The sequence below is a fragment of the Arachis hypogaea genome, chromosome 5, assembly GCF_003086295.3.
Source record: "Arachis hypogaea cultivar Tifrunner chromosome 5, arahy.Tifrunner.gnm2.J5K5, whole genome shotgun sequence".
NCBI classification, from domain to species: Eukaryota; Viridiplantae; Streptophyta; class Magnoliopsida; order Fabales; family Fabaceae; genus Arachis; species Arachis hypogaea.
In genome coordinates, this window is record NC_092040.1 from 40,034,075 (window position 1) to 40,053,388 (window position 19,314).

Sequence of the window (19,314 nt, forward strand, 5' to 3'; positions counted from 1 at the left end):
CTTTTTTGCATTCTCTGTCTTCTCTGTCTTCTCTCGTTAGTTTTGGTCATGTCAAGAAGAAGAAGAAGAAGCAAGCCATCAGAAGTTAAGTACAGTAGCAGAAAAGCTAGGTGCAAGCAAGAGGCCATTGTGATGATGGCATTAGCAAAAAGAAGATCTACAGTATGGTGTGGCTGAGATCTTTGTCACTAATGGTAAGATGTGGTAAAGAAGTCTCAAACTCTCCATTCCCAAAAATGGAAGAAATCCAATTCGGTCAGAGAAGAAGATCCCTGGGGTATGGCTCGTCTCTACTTTCTGATCATCCATCACAAGAGGTAGCTACTGTAGCTATGTGGAGAAAGAGGCAGAAGACAGAGCAAATGGAGCTGTCAAGCATCAAGGACTCATCAAGGGCAGGAATTCTTCTTGTGGAGCAAGTCAAGATGGAAAGCCCGGATTGATGAAGCTTGGTGAGAAGGGATGAAGAAAAGGTAATTGTATGTTGGTTTTTGCATTCGGTTCCCTCTCTTCTCTCTTTGTTCAAACCGGTTTGATGTTTGAAGAAGAAGAAGTTGGCTTGGTTCAACCGTTTCAACCTTGGAAGCTTTCCCCTTCTATAATAAGGGTGAACAGTCAAGGCTTGAGGCAAGGAGAAAAGAGTGAAAGCACAGAGTTCTCATAGCTATCCAAGCTAACAGAAGTTTTTCTCCTTCAATGTGTTTCATGTTGTATTTTTCTGTTTAGTTTTGTTTGTCTTAAGTTTCATGAAAAAAAGGTAAACAGTGAGGTTTGTATGAAAAAACTATAGAGCGAAAAAAGGCAGAGAATACAAAATTAAAAGAAAAATCCATAGATGTCCTAGAGGTCATTTGTACATCTATGTTGTGTTTCATGATTCTGTGGGAATCCCCTTACAAGTTGGGTTAGAACTTAGCAGTTGAAAGCTTGGTAGGTGACCAAGTACGGTTTAGGATTGGGGATAGATTCTGGACTTGTCCCGGATAGGAATGGTAGTTCCTAGGGAGAATTGGTGTCTGTAGTCTGCATGATTATAATGAAATTCCATCATTGTTATGATGGAGACTAGATGTAGGTTGCATTGCACTTAGCAGCTGAATCAGGATACTTCTTGGTGTGATTCTCTCTTTCTCTTCTACTCCATTTCTGATTCTATTGCACAGGAGACAAAATTAAAAAATATATCCTCATTGGTTACGAGACAAAAAAATTTCTCTTGACTGGTGACGAGACAAAAAGCAAAAATATCTCCTAAAAGTATTCTAAACAGGCCAAAAGCATTACTCAGCAAAAAGGGGCTAAGATTCAACCCACATTCTCTTAGCCACTGATAACCATCAATTAGTATAAGAGCTTGGTCTCAAAGAGATCAAGCTTCGCAGCTTGAAGAAAAGATCCTGATGGTAGAGAACAGTAGCTCAAATCTGGTGTCCTACAATCTGACAGAAGGGCAGTCAAGCAACAAACCTTCTCTCTTTAATGGAAAGAACTATACTTATTAGAAGGAAGGAATGAAGATTTTTGTGCAAGCAGTAGATTACAGACTCTCGAAGATAATCCTGGAAGGTTCTCAATTTCCAACCACTACAAGTGCTGAAGGAGTGGTCTCTCTCATTGGCGAAGCCAGTTGGACTGAAGAAGACAAAAAAAAGGTGGAGCTCAACGTCAAGGCTATCAACTTGCTCAACTGTGCAATCATCTTCGAGGAATACCGATGGGTATCACGATGCACAACGGCAAAGAAAATCTGGGACAAACTTCAAGTCACTCATGAAGGAACAACCTTAGTCAAGAAGACCAGAATAGACATGCTAAACAGAGAATATGAAATATTCTCAATGAAGGAAGGGGAATCAATAGATGAACTATTTGAACATTTCAACATTATCATCAATGGCTTGGATGCTATGGGAATTACGTATCCTGAATCTGTGCTTGTGAGGTGAATTTTGAGAAGTCTCACAAAAGAGTGAGAAACTAAGGCTATAGTGATATCTGAGAGTAGTGGTCTTGATTCTATGACATATGATGACTTGAGAGAAAATTTACTTGCATTTGAAAACACATATTTGAAAAAAGATTCAAAAAGAAAAGGAATAGCTCTCACATCTGTTTCTAACCCTCTGGATGATGAATCAAGTGATAACTCTTCTGAAAATGAATTTGTTTTGTTTGCAAAAAAATTTAGAAAAATGGTGAAACTAAAGAAAAGAAGCAAAGGAAATAGCTCAAGAAAACAAAAGAAAGACTTCAGCAAAGTGATCTGTTACAACTGTAAAGAAACTGGGCATTTCAAATCCGATTGCCCTAAGTTAAAGAAGGAGGAGAAGCCAAAGAAAGGAAAGAAGAAATGACTGATGGCTTCTTGGGAAGACTTGGAAAATGACTCAGAAGAAGATGAAGAATCATAAACTAAGTCTCAACCGTGCCTTATGGCAAATCACGTTGAACAGGTAGTATTTCATAACCCTGACACTGAAGATCTTCATCTCATGATAGATCATCTTTCTGAAAAAATTAGATGCTTCTTTCTTGAAAACCAAGATCTTGAGTCACAAATGACTATTCTTAAAGCTAAAAATAGTTTTCTAAAAGAAAAATTGAGAGAAGCCGAAACCGCTGTTGATCTTGTTGAAGAAAACAAGCGGTTGAAAGCTGAAATCAAAGGGTGTGAAAAATAGCATTCTGTGGTTGCATATCTAAACTGTTTTGAAGAAAATGAGAAGTTGCTTAAAGAGGTAAAAAGACTCAAAGAAGACCTAGCCACTTTTGCTCAAAGTTCAAAAAATTTAAATCAACTATTAGCTAGTCAAAAACCTCTTTATGATAAAGCTGGGTTGGTGTTTTATAAAACTGCAAAATTTGTTGAGAAACCTTCTCTTACAAACGTGGCTTCATCTTCTAATGATGTAAGGTTTCAAAACCCAACAAGATTTAATAAAACAGCGACTCCAAGATTTTGTAGATTATGCAACTGGAATGGTCACTTTCCCATTCAATGTTTCTTTAGAGAAAGAATGATTGGTGATAAAGTTTGTAAAATTGTTTGTGATTACAATGGATTGGGACAAAGAAGATGGTTTAACGTCAAAGGATCCAAAAATATTTGGATACCTAAGGTCACTTAAGCTTATTTTGTAGGTTTGTCTAGCATCCAAGCGGAAGGACAATATGTGGTACATGGATAGTGGATGTTCTAGGCATATGACCGGAAAGGCAACATTCTTCATTAAGCTTGATGAGTATGATGGAGGGTTTGTCACTTTCGGTGACAATGGAAAAGGAAAAATAGTGGCCATTAGAAAAGTTGGTAAAAGTTTCTCTTCTTTCATAAATGATGTTCTTCTTGTTGATGGTTTGAAACACAATTTACTAAGCGTTAGCCAATTATGTGATCTTGGATATGAAGTTATTTTTAGAAAATTGGTTTGCTTAGTTATTTGTGAAAAATCTGGGGAAATTTTGTTTGAAGCTAAGAGCTACAATAATGTGTATGGATTGACTCTTGAGGATTTGAAAGATCAAAAGGTGACATGTTTTACCTCTCGTGAATCTGAAAATTGGCTTTGGCATAAGAAATTGGATCATGCTAGTATGTACCAAATTTCTAAGCTAGTTAAGAAAAATTTGATTAGAGGAATTCCAAACATTAAATTTGATAAGGATATTACTTGTGATGCTTGTTAATTAGGCAAACAAGTAAAATCCTCTTTTAAACCAAAAGAAGGAATTTCAACCAAGAGGCCATTAGAAATGTTACATATTGATCTTTTTGGACCAACAAGAACTCAAAGTTTAGGAGGTAAACACTATGGATTGGTGGTGGTGGACGATTACTCTAGATTCGGTTGGGTTCTCTTCTTAGCTCATAAGAATGATGCTTTTCTTGCTTTTTCCATTCTTTGCAAAAAGATTCAAAATGAAAAGAATTTGAAAATAGCCCATTTGAGAAGTGATCATGAAAAAGAATTTGAAAATTATGATTTTGAAAAATTTTGTGATGATTTTGGTATTACACATAACTTCTTTTGTCCTAGAACTCCTCAACAAAATGGGGTAGTTGAAAGAAAGAATAGAAGTCTTCAAGAAATGACTAGGGCAATGCTTTGTGAAAATGATGTACCAAAATTTTTGTGGGCTGAAGCTGTAAACAAAGCATGTTATATTTTGAATAAAATTATCATTAGAAAGTGTTTAAAGAAAACCCCTTATGAGCTATGGAAAGGAACCCCTCCTAATCTTAAGTACTTCCATGTTTTTGGATGCAAATGCTTTGTACTTAACAATAAAGAAAATCCGGGTGAATTTGATCCAAAATCCTATGAGAGAATATTTGTTGGATACTCTACCACTAGTAAGGCTTATAGAATTTACCCCAAAGAACATAGAACCATAGAGGAATCCATACACGTATCTTTTTGTGATTCTAATTCAATTCCAAGTGTTGTGGTAGATGATGATGATGCAGGTTGTGAAGATTTTGTCAATCAAGAAGGTAGTGAAGAAAATCCCAAAATCCGTCCCAAGTGAAAAACCTGTCTGCCCAGAAATGTCTCGTCAGAATGGAGAAGATATTTCAGTTTTGTTTCCTGAGCCAGTAAGAGAATTCGGAACAGAACAATCAGTTGAAGCTCATCAAAGCAGAACCTTACCCCCAAGGCCAAGAGAATGGAAGTTTATGAAGGGTTGCCCCCATGATTTTATCATTGGTGATCCTTCCCAAAGCATGACCACTAGATTCCCATGCAAGAAGTAAGTTGATCAAAGCAACGTTGCTTTCTTCTCCCAGTTAGGACCTCTCAATGTAAAGCAAGCCCTAGAATACCCCTCTTGGGTTAAAGCCATAAAAGAGGAGCTTACTCAATTTGAAAAGAATGAGGTTTGGACACTTTACCCAATCTAAATGGTAAGAAGGTAACGGGTACTAAGTGGATTTTTAAAAATAAATTGGTTGAGGATGGTAGTGTTATTCGTAACAAGGCTAGATTAGTGGCCCAAGGTTATGATCAAGAAGAGGGTATAGATTTTGATGTCTTTTGCCCCGGTAACAAGAATGGAAGCAATTAGGTTGCTTCTTGCCTATGTAGCCCATAAGGGGTTTAGAATGTTTCAAATGGATGTTAAATGTGATTTCCTTAATGGCTTTATAGATAGAGAAGTATTTGTGGCACAACCCCCCGGTTTTGAAAATGAAAAATTTTCAAATCATGTTTTCAAACTTTCAAAAGCTCTTTATGGGCTTAGGCAAGCTCCAAGAGCTTGGTATGAAAGGCTTAGTGCCTTCTTGTTGGAAAATAGGTTTCAAAGGGGTACCACCGATACTACTTTATTTATTAAAGAATCTAATGATGATATTCTTCTTGTTCAAGTTTATGTGGATGATATAGTATTTGAATCGACCAATGAATCCTTGTGTGAAGAGTTAGGAAAACTCACGACTACTCATGACTAGTGAGTTTGAAATGAGTTTAATGGGAGAACTAACATTCTTTCTTAGTCTCCAAATTAAATAAACTCCTAGTGGCATTTTTATTCACCAAAGAAAATATGCTAAAGCATTAATCAAGAAATTTGGCCTAAAAAATTCCAAATCTATGGGAACACCAATGCATCCAAATACTAAGCTTGAAAAGGATGATGATGGCAAAGATGTGGATGAAATACGGTATAGAAGAATGATAGGTTCACTCATGTATCTTACCTCCTCTAGACCGGATATTGTTCAAAGTGTGGGTGTATGTTCTAGGTTTCAATCTCACCCAAAGGAATCCCATCTTTCGGCTGTTAAACGAATCATTAGATATATTAAGGGAACATGTGAGTATGGCTTATGGTATCCTAAATCTGATGACTTTTGTGCAGTAGGGTTTTGTGATGGAGATTATGCAGGAGATCGGGTGGATAGAAGGAGCACATCCGGAATGTGTTGCTTCCTTGGAAGCTCACTCAGTAAGTGGTCAAGCAAGAAACAAGCCACAGTAGCTCTATCCACAGCCAAAGTTGAATATATATCCGCCTCTGTATGTTGTTCACAATTAATTTGGTTGAAAACCCAATTGGAGGATTACAAATTAAAGATCAATAGTATACCCTTATTTTGTGATAATATGAGTGCTATAAACATCTCTAAAAATCCTGTTCTGCATTCTAGAACAAAGCACATTGAAATTAAATATCATTTTATTAGAGAACATGTGCAAAAAGGTACTATTGATATTCAATTTGTGAAATCCGAAGAACAACTTGCTGATATATTCACTAAACCCTTGTGTGAAGATAAGTTCTGTTCACTAAGAAACAGTTTGGGAATGTTAGAATTGAATTCTATTGATAAATTGTTATTTTTGATGATTCTGTTTGGTTTTGTCTCATAGGAAGGGAGGAGACAAATTTGAGGACGTAAAGATCATGCCATGATATAGGAGGAGACTGAATTTGATGTTAATGATCTTGGGCCCAACCAATCATTCTTTGACTTTCTCCATGACTCTGGCCCGTTTCGAGTTCCTCATTTTTTAAATAATATTTTTTGGAAAATTTTCATATCATATCTTGTAGGAAGTTCTTGTCAAATTATAATCTTTTCCCCTACCTATTCCCTTGATTCTAGGAACAATTTTTTTTAATTTAAAAACCTTCCTTGTTGATAACCGTATCATTAATGGTCCACTTAACCTCTCTCCACTCAGCATTAAATGCAATTGTAACCTCCCACCACTCTTCAATCCTTTCAGCCATCCTTTCATCTTCTCACTCCATTTTTAACTTTCATATCATGAAGAAGAAAGTGGCTTCTAAAAGGAGTAGCCGCACCCCACATTCTAAAAATCCTCAATTTTCTTCTATTCCTCAAACTCACATTCACATTCACATACATTCTACTTCATCTTCATCCCCTTCTTCCCACTTAACAGAAGCCATGAGAAAAAAATATTATTCATCCAAGGTCTTCATCTCGCAAGAAAACTGGAAAAGAAAAGGAGCCTGTATAGAAGAAGAAGAAGAGTCACAATCCTCTCCACTCCATTCACCACCAAGGAAATCAACTCCGCATGCTTCTGGCCGAAGTTCTCAGCATGCAAAAAGCTATGTTCTCCGCAACACTAGAGAACCGAAAAACTTGGAATCTCTGGATTTCAAAAACAAGTTCAACAAGGGCCATTCTCACTTTGATTCGGGCAGATTCACCTCTTGTGCTGCATATGAGTTTCATAATCAGCTCTGGCTAAGCGTCACTTATGTGCCTCTCACATAGTGAATTTAGAGACACTAACTGCAAAAGGAATCAACTTTGCCACTCTGTTTGATAATGTGAAGTGGACTCCTTTATTCAACATTCAAAAGCCTGTGTATCCATCCCTGGTTCGCGAATTCTATGTGAACATGATGTACCTTGACGGAGTGATTCACTCCTATGTCAAGAGGGTTCACTTATCTCTGAACAGAGAAACCATCAGCGCTGCATTATGATATACTGATGAAGGAGCAACTGCCTACATGTCTGAAAAGTGGGATTCTCAAGTAGGGATCTCCAATCAGATTGGCCTAAATCAAACTTGTGTAAATTTCTCTGTACTGGATGGAACGATTCTGACGCATAAGGCTCTTGGTCATGTAAGAGCGCTACTTTACAGAATCATCAATCATATTTTGATGCCTCAGAGAGGTTCTTACCAAAGAGTAACTGTTTGTGATACATTAGTTCTTTTTGCAATCCTTACTTCTTCTCCTATTTCATTTGCTTACTTAATGGTGCGTCACATGTGGGAATGTATACGCAGTGACAAGAAGGCAAATTTGTCCTATGGCATTTTTCTTCCATGCATGTTTGAACATTTTCATGTTGATTTAACTAATGAGCATGTAGAAAACAAGGTGTCCACCATCAAAGGCAGAGGAGTCTCTGGATCCGTGAAAAGTAACAAAGGAAAATGCTCTGTGCCCTCTGCATCTTCAGAAAGTGATCTTGAAAGTTGTCCTACTGAGCCAACGAAGTTTGCTGAATCCATCAAGGACGTTCTAACTAAATTTTCAAACATGTCAAAACTGATGATACACTCATACAAAGATGCTCGCAAGCAGGCATATGAAAATGAGAAAGCTTGAGCTAAGTGCAATGAAAGAATCGCCCTGCTGCTTAATAGTTTTGAGAAAGATATGGCTGCTACAGATGAGGACGATGAATCCCTTGGCTCAGATTTTAATCTCTCTGATGATTGATATGCTATTAGCCGGCCTTTTGAACTTTGTTTCTGTTTATTTTTTTAGTATTTTGTAACTAATTGTTATCTACATGCTCTTGGATACTCTGAACTATTGTGTTTTAGTAAAAACAAATATTCTGCTATTAGTATGTTATTCTCATTTGTTTTGCAGGTTCCCCCATTGATGACAAAAGGGGGAGGAAAGTTGGGAAAAATTGAAAAACAGGGGCTGAAATCAAATTGATTAATGATTACCCATGTGCGTGTGTTCTAATCTTATTTTTCATGATTTATGATTTATGATCTGATTTCTAGTCTACACTCTGTTGTCTGCATTATCATGATTGGAATTTAGTTATAATCTGATAATTTGTTTTTGCTCTGATATGTTGAATGAACCCTATGAATGCTGGATAATTCTGTCTTATTAAATGCTTTGACAACAAAATTTTTTTGGAACTCTCTGTTTTGAACACATGCTAAGTTTAGTTGCAATGTACTCTGTACTTAGGCATACTTTATGTTTACTATTGAGCAGATAATCATTAGATGATAACAAATCAGGTTGTGATTATCATGTTACTTCTGCTCATAAATCAATCTGTTCAACATGATTTAAAATTTCATATGTTGAATACATTGTGGCTTTAAGCTTGATTATAAAAATGTTACAGGTAATGCTTCCTTTAATAAAATGGCACATATTAAGGGAGAGCTATGTAACAGATAGAAAGGGGGAGGATTCCAAACCTTCAAAGGAAGTACTCTTAATCCTTACTCTTTTTATTTCAATTTTTAATAATGTTTATCATCAAGGGGAGATTGATGAGTTTGGAAAATTCCAAATTAATTTGATGATGATCAAATATTATTAAAATGATCAATTACAAAATTATTAATTTGTATTTTAATTCACATTAGTTGATTAATAATTTTGTGTTGTGCAGATTTTGTTTTGGGCCGAAAATTACAAAGCCCAATGTGGAGTTAACTTTCTGCCTTTGGTATAAAATGTTGTAAAAATATATGTGGCTGAATTATTGCTATGATAGCTGGGCCAGAATTTTTTGTGTAAGCCCAAAAATAATCCTTGAAGCATGACCAACAAAGCATGGTCCGAAATTAAAAGAAGGAAAAAAGCTAGGTTGCATGCTTTCCACGGTTACCCACTCTCATCTATGATGGAATTCAAATTTTATAAATTAGCTTTAATTGCCTTGGTAACGTGAAAGAGAAAGTGCAAGTGAAATGATGGCATTTAATTGCTTACATGTTATTAGGCATGGGGAGTGGGGAATTAACTCAATTTTAATTTTTTTCTTCAATTACATTGAAAGATTTTCTGCATTCTCTCTCTTCTCTCTTTTCTCTCATCAGTTTTGGTCATGTCAAGAAGAAGAAGAAGAAGAAGCAAGCCATCAGAAGTTAAGTACAGTAGCAGAGAAGCTAGGTGCAAGCAAGAGGCCATTGTGATGATGGCATTAGCAAAAAGAAGATCTACAGTATGGTGTGGCTGAGATCTTTGCCACTAATAGTAAGATGTGGTGAAGAAGTCTCAACCTCTCCATACCCAAAAAATGGAAAAAATCCAATTCGGTCAGAGAAGAAGATCCTTGGGGTATGGCTCGTCTCTACTTTTTTATCATTCATCACATGAGGTAGCTACTGTCGCTACGTGGAGGAAGAGGCAGAAGATAGAGCAGATGGAGCTATCAAGCATCAAGGACTCATCAAGGGCCAGGAATCCTTCTTGGGGAGCAAGTCAAGATGGAAAGCCCGGATTGATGAAGCTTGGTGAGAATGGATGAAGAAAAGGTAATTGCATGTTAGTTTTTGCATTCGGTTCCCTCTCTTCTCTCTCTGTCTTAACCAGTTTGATGTTTGAAGAAGAAGAAGTTGGCTCGGTTCAACTATTTCAACCTTGGAGGCTTCCCCTTCTATAATAAGGGTGAACAGCTAAGGCTTGAGGCAAGGAGAAAAGAGTGAAAGCACAGAGTTCTCATAGCTACCCAAGCTAACAGAAGTTCTTCTCCTTCAATGTGTTTCATGTTGTGTTATTCAGTTTAGTTTTGTCTGTCTTAAGTCTTATGAAAAAAGACAAACAGTGAGATTTGTATGAAAAAGCTATAGAGCGGAAAAAGGCAGAGAATACAAAATTAAAAGAAAAAGCCATAGATGTCCTAAAGGTCCTTTGTACATCTGTCTTGTGTTTCATGATTCTGTGGGAATCCCCTTGCAAATTGGGTTAGCACTTAGCAGTTGAAAGCTTGGTAGGTGGCCAAGTCAAGTTCAGAATTGGGGATAGATTCTGGATTTGTCCCGGATAGGAAGGGTAGTTCCTAAGGAGAATTGGTGTCTGTAATCTGCATGATTATAGTGAAATTCCATATCATTATTGTGATGGAGACTGGATGTAGGTTACATTGCACTTAGCAGCTGAATCAGGATATTTCTTAGTGTGATTCCTCTTTCTCTTCAACTCCATTTCTGATTCTGTTGCACAGGAGATAAAATTGAAAAATATCTCCTCATTGGTTACGAGACAAAGAAAATGTCTCTTAATTGGTGACGGGACAAAAAGTAGAAATATCTCCTAAAAATATTCTAAGCAGGCAGAAAGCATTACTCAGCAAAAAGGGGCTAAAATTCAACCGCTTATTCTCTTAGTCACTGATAACCATCACATTCAATTTATATAGAAATATATTTTGGGACATTCGAAAAGACATTTTCGTTTTAGGAGATCTGAGTAATTTTAGGAGCCAGTTGGTTTATTATAATAATTTATCCAAAACTATATAGATCTTCGTATCATGGTCTTTGTTATTATCATTTCAATTCAAATCATGAATGATTTATTGACATTTCATAGTTGTAAAAGGGACATAATCCAATCAATTCATTATATATATTAGAGAAGCAGCATTAGTTCAACTCCATTAAAATTTCTATTTCGCGTGTATCAGTCACAAATTGCTCCATTTTATGGTTGGTATACATGACTTTCTTCATTTTGTGGTTGCCTCTCTTAAAGTGGGTTTTCTGACGCGCACAGTATCTCCTCACCCATTTCGTGTTCATCTCCTTTAAAATAAAGGCTAATTCCATTTCGTTGATATTTTCCATGAAATGGCCATGCGCATTATAGGAAATAATATTTTTCTCATGCGTATATAAATAAAAAAGCCCTATGATATATAATGGTATCATGTGATTTACGAATGTATCTATATTGACTCCAAATAATGTTATACGACTAACATAATTTATTATTTTTAATTAATAATATTTAAAAATATTAGACTTTGCAAAAAATATTGGTCAAAATTAAATTAAAAATATTAACCCTTAAAAACTTTTTTTCTACTGCCCCTGACCCTGCATGTTAGTAGAATAGTAGTTATATATTAAATGAAATTTTCTGTTACTTGATCTGTAAGAAACGAAGAAGATCAATTTTCCAGCTAGTTTGAACGATCAAGATTGATATCCAGCATAGATTATAATTATAGGCGTGTCATTTGCATGCTTGCTCGAGAGAAAGATGAAGAAGGTTCCAACTTCCGAGTAAGCAAATGTATACTCTGTCAAAGGTTATGTTTGTTACAACCTTGTATACGTTTTTCTTAACACACACACTCTCTCTCTTCTTTTCGTTACAACACATATTCCGAATCTCTCTCTCTCTCTTCCCAACCATTTTTTCCGAATCACGCCAACTTCATCAAATTACTTCTTGTTTTTCCATTCATGCCCTTTCTTCATCCTTCCCTTCCTTCTTTCATTCAAAGTTCTGTTCTATACAGAAGAAGAACAATAATAATATTGATAATGCAGCAATAAATGTACATATTGTGTGTGTTCATTGCAGGAACTTGATCTTGTCAACCCTATAGGTTCTTCCTTTTTTTTTTTAAAGAAATTCTTCCTTCAATTTTGTTTTTCATCGTATACATACATGTGTTTTGAGATTGAATATTTGAATCATACATGAATCAACCCTTTTTTTTTCTCTTCTGTGGCCTATTGTGTTGGAGCCTCTAGAGATTCATTGGATTGGCTCTTAGAATTTTTGGATTCTTCTTCCTTGAGAACCAAGTCACATTGAGGCATTATATTGCACCATTGGTATAATTTGAGGTAGATTTTGTTCAACTTGCATGCATGATCGTGTTTGAATTTCCAAGACAAGTTTTCACAGTGAATGGCTACTTGATCATAAGAATAAGAAGGGTGGGAGCTTCTGGGTTCCCAAGAAAATACAAGTGCCCCTTTTCCCACACCAGTTTCTTTTGATTGATTGTGTGTGTGGATTAAGAATATGGGGTGCATCTGCTCAAAAGAAAAAGATAGAATTGATGATGAAGAAAAGAAAGAAAAAGGGATCAACAAGAATGGTGCATTACAAATCGAAATTGTTCCACCATCAGTCTCAACTACTAATACCTTTCCTACTGCACAATTAGGGGGTGTTCATGGTTTAATGGTGCCTCATTTGGTTAAATCATATGCACAAGTTGCTATGCCAGCAATATTAGAAGATAAAACCAATGACTTGTTATTAGATACTGCAAAACAAAAGCAACAAAAAAGGCAGCACCAGAGATGTAAAACAGTAGGAAGTGGTGAAAATGGAGGAATAGCTGCAAACAAATCAGTCATGAGAAGATTACTTAGCCTCTCGCATATCTCAGGAGAAAACATTGATGCCGGATGGCCAACGTGGTTATCTTCAGTGGCCGGAGAAGCCATCAAAGGGTGGCTTCCTCGACGAGCAGACTCCTTCGAAAAACTAGAGCAAGTTAGTTTCTAATATCACCTATTTATGTACGTTTTTTAAGCATTGCAAACAAATGAACGGTTGAGTATGTATGCAGATTGGACAAGGGGCTTATAGCAGTGTGCATAAAGCACTTGATCTTGAAAGTGGTAAATTTGTGGCCCTGAAAAAGGTTCGGTTCTTGAGTAGCGATCTGGCAAGCGTCCGATTCATGGCGAGGGAAATCCATATATTGCGCCAATTAAACCATCCCAATGTGATCAAGCTTGAGGGTCTTGTTGCATCTAGAACTTCCTCCAGTTTGTACCTTGTTTTTGAATACATGGAGCATGATCTTGCTGGATTAGCCGCCACCCCTGGAATCAAGTTCACTGAACCACAGGTAATAAATATGTCAATCCATCAATTTGAATGCATAATAATATGAATGAAGGAGGTTTTAGACTTTAGAGAGTTTACAAAACTATATGTGTGTATGTGCATTGCGCAGATTAAATGCTTTATGCAGCAACTACTTAGGGGGCTTGAACACTGCCATAGTCGAGGTGTGCTGCACCGCGACATCAAGGGTTCCAATCTTCTAATTGACAACAATGGAAACCTTAAGATAGGAGATTTTGGTCTTGCAACTGTTTATGATCCGGAGAAGAATCAGCAATTAACTAGCCGCGTCGTGACTCTGTGGTACAGGGCACCTGAGCTTTTGTTAGGTGCTACAGAATATGGAGCCTCAATAGACATGTGGAGTGCTGGTTGTATTCTAGCTGAATTGCTCCTAGGGAAGCCTATTATGCCTGGAAGAACAGAGGTAGGAGTCTAGGAGAGTTACTTTCACTTTCATGCATAAAATTATCATTGATTATTCATGATTCTTAACTTGATAATTGAAGGTGGAACAAATGCACAAGATTTTTAAGCTTTGTGGTTCCCCATCTGAGGAATATTGGCAGAGAACAAAGTTTCCACATGCAACTAGTTTTAAACCACAGCAGCATTATGAACGCCAAATTGCCAAAACATTTAGAAAGGTCTCTTCTTCAGCACTAGCCCTTGTTGATAAGCTCCTATCTATGGAACCAGAAGATCGAGGATCTGCGACTTGCGCGCTTCAAAGCGAGGTAATTTTCATGACCATGACCATCCCTTTAGTTCTTTCACTTTGCTTGTGCTGTAAGAAACAAGGATTTGCTTTGGAGATATGGTATGTATTCACCTTGTGTTCATGTTTGATATTTGCCATCAGTTCTTTACTACAGAACCCCTACCATGTGATCCATCAAGTTTACCAAAGTTTCCGCCCACCAAGGAGTTCGACGCCAAGAATCGAAACAAGGAAGTAGCAACGTATGCAAAGTTCACCAAAGTTCTTCACATGTAATTCAATGTTATCAGTGTCATTCACATTCTTATGTTTTTCCTTATGATCAGGAAAAACACCGAAGCTGTACGAGAACGAAGATTGGTGTCTGAATTGTCGGATGCAGGACAAGATAAAAAACTACCTAGAACACCGGAGTATAATACCCGCGGAGATCTAACATTGAGGGTATGTTGTTGGAAATATCCATAGTCATTATTATTGTTTGAAAATTTTGGTTCAAGTTTGATAAAGACTAATGTGAAATTGGCAGGGGAAACCAAATGGTGAGGCTCACTATAAAGTTGATCCAAGTAGATCAGTATGCAATCCAAGCTATGTACATAGTACAACAATGAACAGTGCAGCAATTACAAGACAATCTAAATTTAAGAGATTGGACTCATCTGTTGCCAAAACTCCCGAGTTGCGGACGCAGAAGTCTCAGATAAGTCGAGCAACGGCAGATTTCTCTAACTATTCAAGTAAATGGGAACAAGGAGCCATGCCTGGTCATCAAGAACCCATGATGGTAAACTCCTCTAGACCTAGCATACACATAAAACATTTTTTTTTAAATCAACAAGAATCGAATTCTAAACTTTTAAGTTATAGAAACTCTGATACTATGTCATAAAACCACGTGTGTGTTGATTATCTGTCTAACATTAACAAATAAGAAGCTTGTCTTGATTAATTAATGATTATGTGAATGTGTGTGTGTGTGTGTTTTGTTTCAGGAGTATGTGCAAAAGAAAAGTAGGATCCACTGCTCAGGACCGTTGATGCCACCGGGTGGGAACATCGACGATATGCTGAGAGAACATGAGAAACTAATGCAAGAGGCTTTCCGCACTGTGAAGATCAATTCTAGAAACTAAGGACATCCATCACTCATGATGACTTGCATGCAACTTGAATGTTTTTTCTTCTCTTTTTTAGTTGGTAGTCTTTGTTAGTTTCATTGGGACAAACAGCATACAATATAAATGATTATGTCTTAAGAGGACAATCTTTTCTTTTTATTAGAAACTATGTATATACGTTTCTCCTCTGTCTACTTTTTACTTGCTATCTAAATTAGGTGAATAATAGTATTTGAAAAATATAATATCCTGAGATGGAATTATATATACTGAGAATATACAAACGATTTTAATATTAGCCATCATGATACATAAAATGATACCTGCACCAAGCCACCAACCAAGCATCAAAGGTAACTGTTTTTGTGAAACTGATTTTGTCAAAAATTACCTTCGATTAAAATTGGATTAGTGTTAATATAATGGAAAAGTATGTTCACAAACTTTTTCCTCAAATGTGACTTCGGTAAAACGGATAATATTTAATTAGCGTATGTGGAAATCGCGTTGAGATGCATAATTATTAAAAATAGGGTAGAATAACATTATTTGTAATTTTTATTTATTTTTAAAGGACTGAAAAAAGAAAAGAAAAGAAAATATTTGCAGCAGAAGCAAGTTAAAATTACTCCCTCAATGAATCTAAACCCTTATTAAACCCTAGACTATAGATTTGAGATTAGAGAGAGGCTCTTCCCGCATTTCGACCAAAATCGCCACCGTAACGACCTCGGCGGCGGCACTGAGTCATCAACCCCGGTGCATAGAGAAGAAGAGAATTAGGTTGGATGGAGCAGAGGCTAGCAAATTCATGGCGCCAAACCATAAACGAGAAGAAATTCATAGAGACCGCACTCTTGTCGGAGCTCCGAGTTGACGGTCGGCGCCCCTTCGACTACCGCAAGCTCACCATCAAGTTCGGCAAGGACGACGGCTCCTCGGAGGTCCAGCTTGGCCACACTCACGTCATGGCCATCGTCTCCGCCCAACTGCTCCAGCCCTACAAGGAAAGGCCAAACGAGGGCACACTCGCCGTCTTCACTGAATTCTCCCCCATGGCCGACCCTTCCTTTGAACCCGGCCGCCCAAGGGAGTCCGCCGTCGAGTTAGGCCGCATTATTGACCGCGGGTTGAGGGAGAGCCGAGCCGTCGATACAGAATCGCTCTGTGTCCTCTCTGGGAAGCTCGTTTGGGCGGTTCGCATTGATATCCATATTCTTGACAATGGAGGGTGAGCTAATGAGTTTGTTTTGGTGCTAATTGATTGAATATCCTAATGATAGTTGTGTTGTGCAATTGTTAATTTGGGAAAATCTTTTAGGAATCTTGTTGATGCTGCTAATATTGCTGCTCTGGCTGCTTTGTTGACGTTCCGGCGGCCAGAATGCTCGTTAGGGGGAGAAGATGGTCAGCAAGTTGTGGTGCATCCTCCTGAGGTTAGCTTTCTAATAATTGAGGATGAGAATGTGTGGCTAGAGTAGACAGGCTTGACATTGGTGCTTGTGTTGTGTTATTGTTATAGGAATCGCTTGTTTGAACCCTCGGTTTTGTGGGGATGTTTGGCCATGGAAGTGAATTCTGTTAGTGTATTATTGACTCCAGGAGGCCAATGTCTCTCATGAGTAAATACCTTGTGATAACAGCTTGAGTTTTATTTTTGTATGTGTTGTTTTACTGGACTTGGATTGTATGTGACAGGTGCGCGACCCGATTCCTTTGATCATACATCATCTTCCTATAGCTGTGACGTTTGGATTTTTCAGCAATGAAAATATTATGGTATGGATTTTCCATCGTTCTCCCTTGATTTCTTGTTCTTCATTCCGTATGTGAGGTCCTTTTGGATTTTGTTTGGTGATCTCTAGGTGATAGATCCAACATACCATGAAGAGGCTGTACTGACCGGGCGGATGACTGCTACAGTGAATGCAAATGGTGATGTTTGCTCCATTCAAAAGGCGGGTGGGGAAGGAGTATATCAGCAAGTTCTCATGCATTGCTTGAAACTAGCTCATGTTAAAGCTGGTGATATTACAGCCAAGATAAAGGATGCAGTGAGTTCTGCTTTTTTAATTTTTATTTATGTTATTATTTTCCCTTTTTATGTGAAAACTTACATGTTTAATATTGTGACCAATCATGTCTTAGAATAGGTGCTATACTCCAGTGGTGTGAAACAATTAAAGAAGTCTTGAAATAACCTTAATTAATGGACATATTATCTTGATTATGCTTCATAGTCTATCAGTTTGGTTTTGTTTTCATTATAGGAAAGAGTATGTATTGAGTTGACTTCTGGTGACAAACTTTGTTGAGATGACATTGCGAAACTTTTTTTCTGCTTAGTGCATCTGTATTAATTGCCATATTACTTATAGAATGTATAACTTATTAACTTTGTTAGCTCTTTTTTATTTTCTGACCCGGTGTAGGTTGAAATATACAACACTCAAAGGGCACTACGGAAGATTAAACGTCATTCCATTTCTGTTGCCATGGATGTATGTGGTACCCCTGCCAAATCAAGAGAAAAGCAAAATCAATTAGATGGTAGTCATTTAGACCAGTCAAAGTTTAAAGATGAGGCAAGTTCTATGGAATGTGATGCCACATCATCTGGACAGGAACAAAGTAACAAGAGAGATGGAGTTTCTAATAAATTTATTGGCGGGCCTTCAAGCTGGTATGGCATCAGCTAGTTTAGAATTAGTCGCTTTTACTGGATTTTTTTTCGTTTAAAAATCTGTTGAAATTTCTAGTTATTTCTAGTCCAGTCCATGTATTACTATTGCTAGAGATCTATATGCTTTTAGAATCTATCATTAACTTATATGCAAATGCGCATGTGCAGCATGGTATATCTACTTGTTTGAGGCAGTTGAGGTTGTAGGTTTTAAGTATGGGAGGGGGGAAAATTGAATTAGTATTAAGAATAATATTCAGATGTGTAAATTCATAGCTGTTGTAGTCTTTCCATTCAGTGTTCCGTTATTGAAAATCTAAACCACCAGCCCCCCCCCCCCCTTTTTCTCTCTCTCTCTCTCTCTCTCTCTCTGGCCGGACAAAAAAAAATCACATTTATAGCTTTCCACCAGTGTAACTTGACTTTTTCAGGGATCCGTACTCAGAGTGTGTCAATTCTGATCTTCTAAAAGCATCTCTAGCATCACATGGTAATAACTTTCTCTTTTATCATCAATTGTGATCTCTTACTACCTACTACGATGTGGCTTTTTATTGTTGGTCTTTGCACTTAGGTTAGTCCTAAGGATTAACCTTCACACTGAAATGACCATAAAACAATGAGTAGCTGAGAACTTGCGAATTGCTTCATGCATTGCCATATTTTCTCAGCCACTCATTGTTTAATCGAGCTTGTGAGATTGTTATATATGCATGCATAATTTCTCATGTTGATTTCATGGTTGGCTTAAGGTTCCTCTTATATTTCTCTAGTGATTTTATTCTGTCGTCTTCTGAATATTAGTTCATATACATGTCTGAATGTGCTTTTCTTTATGAACGTATATGTATGTTCTGGTGAGAAGATAGAAATCTGCACGACTTCACCATAATAATTGCTGTAAAATAAGCAGGACCGGCAACTCATAGAAAGCAGAAGGGTTCAAGAAGTGAGACTAAGGCAGAGGAACCACCACAGGAAATGACGACGTATTCTTCACCAACTGCCGCAGGTCTAGATGCTGCCCAGAATATTGAAGGTAAGACGCTGAAGGATGCCGTTAAGCCCAAGAACAAAAGAAAGAAAAAAAGGCTGCCTTCCGATAGTGGAAATTAAGTGTGCTGTTGTCGGTTGGACTAATTGCCACTGACCATATGTTTTGTCTAAAGTGTTTTATCTGTAACATTTCTTTTGTTTTTGCCTTTTTTGTTTGAACAAAAGTTTTAGCCAGGACGTTTTAAGGATTTGGATACACAAATTCTGACCAATTATGTGACAGTATTCACTAATTCTTCATAATGAAGTAAGATTATTTAACTGTTATTCCCGGAACTTTGTGCCCCTCGATTTTCAAACTCTCCGTCTACTTTAACCGATATGGTTCTCTTTTAACGGTCTAGGTGTAATCGCTGATAATAATAGGC

The 19,314-nt window shown here is 37.2% G+C and overlaps 3 protein-coding genes across 5 annotated transcripts; all 3 read left to right on the forward strand.

The window, feature by feature from the left end:
- The first annotated feature begins 12,417 nt into the window (after positions 1-12,417).
- LOC112801392 (probable serine/threonine-protein kinase At1g09600) lies at positions 12,418-14,447 on the forward strand. The gene is made up of 5 exons (XM_072237195.1): positions 12,418-13,005; positions 13,082-13,366; positions 13,475-13,792; positions 13,875-14,102; positions 14,228-14,447. The coding sequence occupies exons 1-5, from the start codon at positions 12,526-12,528 to the stop codon at positions 14,360-14,362; spliced, it is 1,446 nt and encodes a 481-aa protein (XP_072093296.1). The 5' UTR covers positions 12,418-12,525; the 3' UTR covers positions 14,363-14,447.
- Positions 14,363-15,408, forward strand: LOC140173065 (probable serine/threonine-protein kinase At1g09600). The gene is made up of 3 exons (XM_072237196.1): positions 14,363-14,530; positions 14,616-14,873; positions 15,082-15,408. The coding sequence occupies exons 1-3, from the start codon at positions 14,393-14,395 to the stop codon at positions 15,220-15,222; spliced, it is 537 nt and encodes a 178-aa protein (XP_072093297.1). The 5' UTR covers positions 14,363-14,392; the 3' UTR covers positions 15,223-15,408.
- Positions 15,409-15,716: 308 nt separating this feature from the next.
- On the forward strand, positions 15,717-19,213 carry LOC112801393 (exosome complex component RRP45A). Of its 3 annotated transcripts, none has more exons than XM_025844091.3 (7): positions 15,717-16,438; positions 16,529-16,643; positions 16,906-16,986; positions 17,073-17,261; positions 17,640-17,890; positions 18,322-18,380; positions 18,801-19,213. In XM_025844091.3, exons 1-7 carry the CDS (start codon positions 15,996-15,998, stop codon positions 19,004-19,006), a joined length of 1,344 nt encoding a protein of 447 aa, XP_025699876.1. In that variant the 5' UTR covers positions 15,717-15,995; the 3' UTR covers positions 19,007-19,213. The 3 variants fall into 3 exon arrangements, with proteins under 3 accessions (XP_025699876.1, XP_025699877.1, XP_025699878.1); XM_025844092.3 differs by having other exon boundaries at positions 18,804-19,213; XM_025844093.3 differs by lacking the exon at positions 18,322-18,380 and having other exon boundaries at positions 18,804-19,213.
- Positions 19,214-19,314: the final 101 nt, after the last annotated feature.

Coding starts and splice junctions, on each gene's coding strand:
- LOC112801393 (XM_025844091.3), top strand. CDS start 15,996: ATGGAGCAGAGGCTAGCAAATTCATGGCGCCAAACCATAAACGAGAAG. Junction 16,987..17,072: donor TCAGCAATGAAAATATTATG/GTATGGATTTTC, acceptor GGTGATCTCTAG/GTGATAGATCCAACATACCA. Junction 17,891..18,321: donor ATTGGCGGGCCTTCAAGCTG/GTATGGCATCAG, acceptor TGACTTTTTCAG/GGATCCGTACTCAGAGTGTG.
- LOC140173065 (XM_072237196.1), top strand. CDS start 14,393: ATGTTTTTCCTTATGATCAGGAAAAACACCGAAGCTGTACGAGAACGA. Junction 14,531..14,615: donor GCGGAGATCTAACATTGAGG/GTATGTTGTTGG, acceptor TGAAATTGGCAG/GGGAAACCAAATGGTGAGGC. Junction 14,874..15,081: donor GTCATCAAGAACCCATGATG/GTAAACTCCTCT, acceptor GTTTTGTTTCAG/GAGTATGTGCAAAAGAAAAG.
- LOC112801392 (XM_072237195.1), top strand. CDS start 12,526: ATGGGGTGCATCTGCTCAAAAGAAAAAGATAGAATTGATGATGAAGAA. Junction 13,367..13,474: donor TCAAGTTCACTGAACCACAG/GTAATAAATATG, acceptor TGCATTGCGCAG/ATTAAATGCTTTATGCAGCA. Junction 14,103..14,227: donor CTTGCGCGCTTCAAAGCGAG/GTAATTTTCATG, acceptor ATTTGCCATCAG/TTCTTTACTACAGAACCCCT.